The sequence below is a fragment of the Nicotiana tabacum genome, chromosome 4 (assembly GCF_000715075.1).
Source record: "Nicotiana tabacum cultivar K326 chromosome 4, ASM71507v2, whole genome shotgun sequence".
In the NCBI taxonomy this organism is placed as follows: domain Eukaryota; kingdom Viridiplantae; phylum Streptophyta; class Magnoliopsida; order Solanales; family Solanaceae; genus Nicotiana; species Nicotiana tabacum.
The window spans coordinates 5,309,701-5,318,455 of record NC_134083.1 but is presented as its reverse complement, the minus strand read 5'-3'; the positions used below and the strand labels follow the sequence as shown (position 1 = coordinate 5,318,455).

Here is an 8,755-nt window from a genome sequence, read left to right as displayed (position 1 = left end):
TGTCATTTATGACTTGTGTGTAAAATTTGAGGTCAATCGGAGTTGATTTGATAGGTTCCGACATCGAATGTAGAAGTTAAAAACTCTTAGTTTCATTAAGCTTGAATTGGGTGATGATTTATGGTTTTAGCGTTGTTTGATGTGATTTAGAGGTTTGACTAAGTTCGTATGATGTTTTAGGACTTGTTGGTATATTTGGTTGAGGTCCTGAGGGCCTCGGGTGAGTTTCGGATGGTTACCGGATCAAAAAATTGGACTTAAAAAGATGCTGCAATTTTCCCTTCTGCTGTATATTCTGGGCTATGATCGAGCCCCAGATCGAACCCAGATATCGAGCCCACGATCGAGGCCTGAGTCGAAGTCAGGGACGAGGCTCAGTATCGAAGCCACGATCGAAGGCATGCTCGATGCCCTGATCGAAGGCACATGCTCGATGCCCTGATCGAAGGCACATGCTCGATGCCCTGATCGAAGGCCCGTGCTCGATGCCCTGATCGAAGGCACATGCTCGATGCCCTGATCGAAGGCCCAACCTCGATGTCTTGATCGAAGGCAGGCCATGACCGAGGTCTAGGCTCAAGCCTGTGATCGAAGCCGTGATCGAGGCCTAGTTCGAGGACCAGTTCCGAAGGCTGCTAGGCAGTTTTATAAAAAGAGGGCATTCGTTCCATTTGCCATTTTTGACGAACTTGAGCTTGAGCAGTGGCGACTTTTGGCAGATTTTCAAGAGAAAAATATTGGGGTAAGTGATTCTAACTCGGATTTGGTCTACATATACAAGTATATCATTATTTTCACCATAAATTAATGTTTTGAGATTTAAATTTGGGAATGTTTTTAGAAATCTCATAGAAACGAATTTTTGAGATTTCGGTATCGATTCGGAGTCGGATTTAAGTGAAACTGGTATGGTTGGACTCGTAATTGAATGGGTTGTCGGATTTAGTAACTTTTACCGGATTCTGAGACATGGGCCCTACGAACGAAGTTTTAATTAATTTCGGGATTTTTATTTAAAAAATATAGTATTTTCTTATAGAATTGATTCCTATAATTTTTAGTGATTGTATCGAATTATTTTGGATAGATTCGAGCCAGACAGAGTTGGATAATCGTAGAAAAGGCCTTATAGTGGATTAATTGGAGTAAGGCGAGATAAGTCTCTTGCCTAATCTTGTGAGGGAGAAATTTACTCCATAGGTGATTAAATTAAATATATTTTTGCTAAATTGCGGGGGCTACGTACGCACGAGGTGACGAGAGTTCGTGCGTAGCTACTATTAATACTAAAGTCCGTGTAGTTTAGGACTCAAAGCATGAATTACTTGTGTGAATTGTATTCTTTATTAATTAAAATAATTGATGTATATATTGTGAATTGTTATGAAAAGTAGAAAAATATGAAATTTTCATATGCTTAATTTTTGTTTAAATCAATTAATTGTTAAAAGAAATTGTTCTCCTCCCAAATTTATCTTATAATAAATATACTCTCCTTCCGGAGGCACATAAGAAAATGTCCTCCTTTCTTGTGGAGCGGGCCGAACGCCTCGGCAGGATAGATGCATCTATGGATCGCGCCGCACGTCCCTCGGCAGTGTACACGACACTCTGGATCGGGCCGTACGTCCTCGGCAGAAATCGTGCGTAATAATAATAATAATTACACGATGCTTAAAAATTTTTTATTTCAGCTTGTAAAGCTAATTAATAAATTAAAAAATCCTTGAAATTTAATGAATTATTATTCTTGCTTGTTAAGGAATTAATTGTTACTCCTGTAAATGAGGCTTAATTGATAAATTAGAAATTATTTGAATTGAAGGAATTTAATTAATATATTGAGAATTGTTACATTAGAAGGAATTTGATTATTTTTACTGATTAAATAAATTATTATAAATTCTGTAAATCATGCTGATTTAAATATCCTAGTTTTATTTCAGTTATTATTATTGACCCATAGTGAGTGTCAAAGTCGGCCATCTCATCTCTACCACTTCGAGATTAGGCTTGATACTTACTGGGTACACGTTGTTTACGTACTCATACTACACTTGCTGCATTTTTGTGCAGGATCTGAGACAGGTACTAGTGGAGGACCTATCATCACATACCCATGTCATCCTTAGGCACAGTGGTGAGCTGCCTTTCTGAGCCGCTCTGTAGCTACCAGTGTCTCTTCTTATATTTATATTCTGTCTATTTCATTTCAGACAGTATTTGAAGTTTTGTATAATCTACTAAATGCTCATGCACTTGTGACACCGGGTCTTGGCATATATATTGGTAGAAGTTGGTATCTTATTATTTTCTTGGAATAAAAGTTTAACTAATGTACGTTTGACTTACTAGTTGGCTTGCCTAGTTGTAGTGTTGGGCGCCATCACGACCTATAGGTGAAATTGGGTCGTGACATATATAAAATATAAAAATTATACGACACAAAAAATATCAAGAAGAGTATCCAAGCTTAAATTTTATTAAGCTCATCATATTAAAAGATCAGAGTCTTAAAACGTTAATTATTTAAAAATTTAATTATTCTTAATATTTAACCAATTAACATTGCATACGAATTGTAGATGTAGATGAAAGTGAAGATATTAAGACAACCTTCTCACAAGTGGATTCAAATATGTTTGATGGAGATGATGTGTTGGATATCTCATAAGCGTCATGGACGTTCTCTTGAATAGTTTGTTTTGAGTATTGACTTTTAGTGAATGAAATATTAGTCTTGTCTTTTACTTTTTTAATGTTTATTGTGATATATTGGAATAATATAAAAAGTTATTAAGTTTTGTGAAATTTTTTCAATGAGATTTTTTTAACTTTTAAATATTTATCTTTCTTAGGTTATAATTTAAAGAAAAAATATATAATTACATTTTAAAAAAATGACGGGCCGGCCTGTGGGGACCCGCAACCCACATAGGACTGGTGTAAGCTGACCATTATAAGGCCCATTAAAATAGTGGGCTAGTCCGGCCTCGCCCATATTGATAGCTCTAGTAAAACCTTTTTGGTTTAGTTTCCTTTATTTACGTTGCCCTTTCTCAAGGAAGAAACAAAATGGATAAATTTCCTTACTGCAAAAAATGATCAACTAGAATCAAAGTTCTGTCTAAAATTAAATATAATTCCATTTTTTCTTTAGAAGCTTTTTGTTTTCACCCCTCGATTATTTGAAAATTAATGCTGAAAAACATTTTATCTTTTTTTTTTCTTTTTCTTATCACCACTTTCTAATCCTGATTAATTTTAATGGTATTTGTAGGCATGTAAAAATTTATTGAATTTAAATTCAATAAATAATTTAAACTATATTTTAAATTTACTACAATAACAACAACAACAACAACAACAACAACCCAGTAAAATCTCACTAATGGGGTCTGGGGAGGGTAGTGTGTACGCAGACCTTACCCCTATCCCGAAGGAGTAGAGAGGCTGTTTCCGAAAGACCCTCGGCTCAAAAAAAAAAGACAAAAGGGATAAAAAGGGAGACAATATTAGTATCACAACAACAATCATAGGATAAATATGAACACCATGAAATCCAGAAGAAAGATGCAAAGTAAAGGGAGACAATATTAGTAAATATTAGTATCACCACAACAGTCATAAGTAAAATAGGAACCTCATGAAATCTAGAAGAAAGATGTAAAGCAAAAGCGATAGCTAGTAAATAGGACCTGCACTGAAAAGAGAAATAGTAAGCCACAACATTCCCATTAGTTATCTTAAAAAAAAAAAAAAAAAAACTACATGGCTAGTCCCACCATGTTACGAAGTAAGGCACGACTCAACTACCTCCTAGCCTACAACCCTAATACTCGACCTCCACATCTTCCTATCAAGTGTCATGTCCTCGGAAATCTGGAGTCTCGCCATATCCTGCCTGATCACCTCTCCCCAATACTTCTTAGGCCGCCCTCTACCTCTTCTCGTGCCCTCCGTAACCAACTGCTCACACCTCCGTACCGGAGCATCTGGGCTTCTCCTCTGAACATGTCCGAACCATCTAAGCCTCGCTTCCCGCATCTTGTCATCAATGGGAGTCACATGCACCTTTTCCCGAATATCATCATTCCTAATCTTATCTATCTTAGTGTGCCCGTATATCCACCGCAACATCCTCATCTCTGCTACTTTCATCTTCTGGATATATGAGTTCTTAACAGGCCAACACTCAGCCCCATACATCATGGCCGGTCTAACCACCGCTTTATAAAACTTACCTTTGAGTATCGGTGGCACTCTCTTGTCACACAGGACTCCAGATGCTAATCTCCACTTCATCCATCCTACCCCAATACGGTGTGTGACATCCTCGTCGATCTCCCCTCCCCCTCCCCGGACAACCGAACCAAGGTACTTGAAGCTGACTCTACTCGGGATGACCTGCGAATCAAGCCTCACATCCACGCCCACTTCCCCTGGCTCAGCGCTGAACTTACACTCCAGGTATTCCGTCTTCGTCCTGCTCAGCTTGAAACCCTTAGACTCAAGAGCCTGTCTCCAAACCTCCAGCCTCTCGTTAACACCGGCTCGCGACTCATCAATCAGAACTATGTCATCGGCGAATAGCATGCACCATGGCACATCCCATTGAATATGGTGTGTTAACACGTCCATCACCAGGGTGAATAAGAATGGGGATTAAATAAATAATTCTTAATCCATTGAGCTAGCCCATTTAATTGGGTTAAAGTAATGAGCCACTTCATTAAGCCCAAGATGTCATTTTCCTAGAGGCCTAGTTTGGTGCCACGTGTCAAATGACGTGGCACGTCAAGTCAAGCAGAAGAGCCAATAGGATCATGCCACGTGTCAAAATGACAAAGCATGCCAAGTCACATTAAAAGGCTAATAAAATCGTACCACGTGTGCAAGTGACATGTTTTTGCCAACCAAATGCGACTATGTCACACTTTTGCAAATACTATAATTGTTGCAATATTTTTCAGTATCGATTATTTTCCTGACGCAAATTTATTGTCTACAAATTATGGCATGCCCAGTGGGACCAAATCTGCCCTTCATCTCTTCTCTCACAGTGAAAAGAATGTGGTGTCTTTTTTGCTGGTACTTCAAGCCTCATCTACGACGATCTTGTAAATCTACTCCCCGACAAGCCTTGAAGGGAGCATTTGTAGACATCAAAATTTTATCGGATCAAATTCATATAAAATTTGGGCAAAATTATAAATTTAAGATACTACAAGTAGAGTCCATCGAGGTTTTCTTGGAGGCCACTCTATCTTAAACCCTAACTTGGAGAGTACTCTACCTGAAATCCTAGCTTGGAGGGTACTTTACCCAAAATCCTTACTACAGCTATAAAAAGGGACCACATATTCCTTGTGAAAGCATCTCGAAATTCCATAAAAATTCATGGAATATTCACAAAGAGATCAAAGACATCAAACATGGTCTTTCAGTGATCAACGGTTGTTCTTCCTTTTCATAGAGATCAAATACATCTTAAGGAAGTTCGCATCATCCCACGTTCGAGAAATACGTTGGTTAAGCCCTCGAATCACGGAGAACGATCTAAAGAGAAGAATCAGGGGAGCAAACATAATTGTACCCGCATCATTTTATCAATAAAATTATGTTTTATTTATTTTATCAATAAAATAATTTGTTGCAAACAGTATTAATATTGTAACAAATAAAGTCGGCTAAAGTAATTTTATTTAGCAAATATAGCATAAGCATAATCCGTCTCAAATTGGGAAAGAATTCCTACCCAAAAGATACATTAAAATTACAGATTTAACCTTAAAAAGATGAGCCGCAGAGAATCGCAGTTGGAACCCAAAAACAGAATATTCCATCCTAAATTGGAGAATTAAGTTCCTCATACTCGAATATTCTCACATATTCACGCGCTTAATTTTCACTTAATCGCCGCGCTAATCAAAACCAATGTATACACCAAAAGGAAAACCTCGGTTTTAGCCGTACGATGATCCGTTCGAATCCCGTGTCTAGAGAATCAAACGGCTAATATTTGCCAGAAGCTAAAAGTAGCAGAACGGTAATGACTTTTCTGGAAAGAAACAAAACTGCAAAAAGGGACTTGAATGGCTTTGCTTTAACGTACCACAAACGGAAAAACCCAATACAGCGTAATATTCCTTGGCATCTTTTTTCCTTTTCCTAATTAAAAAATACATAATTTTTTACAACTCTTTTCCCCTATATAAAGCCCTTCTTCTCCAGGTTTTCTATCACTTCAAGCTCAAACAACTGATTCTGTTCTGAACCCAAAGAAAATACTAGGAAGAAGGAATTTCTCTATCTTTTTTCCTTTCATTCTCTTTAAAAACTGAAAAATGGCCGGAATCGTTGTAGTTTTTGACTTCGACAAGACGATTATTGATTTGGACAGCGATAATTGGGTGGTGGATGAGTTAGGTGCTACTAATTTGTTCAATCAACTTCTCCCTACCATGCCCTGGAATTCTGTCATGGTTAGTTTTCCTTTTCATATTTGCTACATTCTCTTATCTCCAATTTAATGACGTGAATTCCAGTGTATACATCAAATTAAATAATTTAACCAACGTTACAATTTCAAACTACACTATATGCTCATGTTATAAATTAAAGTATATATATGCAAGGCAACATGTCTTGCATTTATTGGTTTGATTTTTTCTAATTTTCCAACTTTTTCACAAATTACAGGACAAGATGATGAAGGAGCTCCATGCACAAGGCAAAACTATTGCGGACATTGAAGAAGTGCTTAAACGGGCACCTATAATTCCCCGTGTGGTACCAGCCATTAAAGCGGCTCATGCTTTAGGGTATGTACCTCTCAATTTTTCAGGCATTTATTTCCTATGTTTTTGGTTAAAAAACATAGTGATTCATGGGCATTAATTAAATCAATGCTTGTTTTTTGTAGGTGTGAATTGAGGGTAGTAAGCGATGCGAATATCTTCTATATTGAGACAATATTGAAGCATTTGGGAATAATGGATTGCTTCTCGGAGATTAATTCAAATCCAGGATATGTTGATGAGGAAGGAAAACTTAGAATCCAACCTTACCATGATTTTCACACTTCCTCTCATGGCTGCAGTCTTTGTCCTCCCAACATGTGCAAGGTAAAACACAACAAAAAACTTAATCTTACTTGATGTCTACACAAATTCAACGATGTTAAAACACGTGTTTTTACATATACTGTTATTACTTAATTATGATCGGGGTAAATTAATATGATTTTGGTGTAAACATCTGATACTAATCTCATAACTTTCTTTTTATGGCTCCAAGCTAGGTTCCGACTTGCTTGTTAGATAGTACTAGAGTAGTAGTTTTCCTAATGTTATTCGAATATGCTGAAATACAGAATTTCTCTTTTGATAATGTAGTATAGTACTTTCATATCAAGCCTACGGCCAGCAAAATTCCTCTTTATATTTTTCTTTTAATCTTTTATATGTATAATATTTAGATTTATAAACAATTAATTTATCCTAATGGATAGGTTTCTTTGTTAATAAACATAACAGGGCCTCATTATAGAAAGAATACAAGCTTCTCTGGCTATGGAAGGGAAGAAAAGAATGATTTATCTTGGTGACGGAGCAGGTGATTTTTGTCCCAGCTTGAAACTCAAAAAGGAAGATTTTGTAATGCCAAGGAAAGATTTTCCAGTCTGGAAATTAATAAATGAAAATCGCGAACTCGTAAGAGCAGAGATCCATGGGTGGAAGGATGGAGAAGAATATGAACATATTCTGCTTCAGATAATCAAAACATTAACAATGGAGGAGAACCAATTGTTATCAGTTGATTGCAAGTTTCAGACAATTCCCATTGAGGCCTTACCAAAAGTTGTCCCTGTGCCTTACTAATATTGAAGCTTTTGATGACTTGCTTTTGATGTCAATAAATTAAAGGATAGTAATGTGTGTGATTTTGAGTGTTGATTGAAATATCAAGAAAGTGATCAACTGACAGCTAACTGATAAAGAGTTGGCTTTGATTAATTACCTGTTCTTTACGGTTTTTGTTGAATCAGAACACCTAAAAAGTTCTCTAGTTTTGAGCCTGTGATTCGGGCTCTATATAATATATTAATATGGTGTAACAATAATAACTACTTGTATCATCTTCCTTACTTTTTAATGTTACCGGATCACGTTAGGGTTTTATTTGTAGGGGTGGCAAATGGTGGTTTGGGTTCAATTTGGGCGGGTCAAGAGCTGAGTAAATAAATGGAGGTATTTTTATCTTTCTATACACTATTTGAAACCTTATTACCCTTCCTACTCAAGTTTCAATTTAATTACATGGTCATATACAACTTACCAATTATATATAAATACGTTTTAAATGAGTATCCCTTTATATTAGAAATTGAATAAGGAATATTAGTTATTTCCTTATCCCTTTATACTTGCCCACTTTTTCTCTCTCTCTCTCTCTCTCTCTCTCTTTCTCTCTCCATCTCTCTACTCTGTAAAAATAGCACGGGCTAGCCTGTTTTCGGACTGGTAATTCAAAAATAGCCATTGTTTGCAAAGTTATTGAAAAATAGCCACTATTTTGCTGCAACACGGACCGGTCCAGCATAATATACTGGAGATTGGTGCAGCTGTGTATGAACTTCCAGCATATTATGCTGGAACTCCAACAAGCGGAAAGTTCCAGCATAATATACTGGAGATTGAAGTACCTGTGTATGAACTTTTAGCATATTATACTGGACCAGTATATTATACTG

The 8,755-nt window shown here is 36.7% G+C and overlaps 1 protein-coding gene across 1 annotated transcript; it reads left to right on the top strand.

Moving 5' to 3' along the window:
* Window positions 1–6,235: 6,235 nt before the first annotated feature.
* Window positions 6,236–8,180, top strand: LOC107801270 (inorganic pyrophosphatase 1-like). The gene is made up of 4 exons (XM_016624560.2): window positions 6,236–6,485; window positions 6,703–6,824; window positions 6,926–7,127; window positions 7,539–8,180. The coding sequence occupies exons 1-4, from the start codon at window positions 6,348–6,350 to the stop codon at window positions 7,881–7,883; spliced, it is 807 nt and encodes a 268-aa protein (XP_016480046.1). The 5' UTR covers window positions 6,236–6,347; the 3' UTR covers window positions 7,884–8,180.
* Window positions 8,181–8,755: the final 575 nt, after the last annotated feature.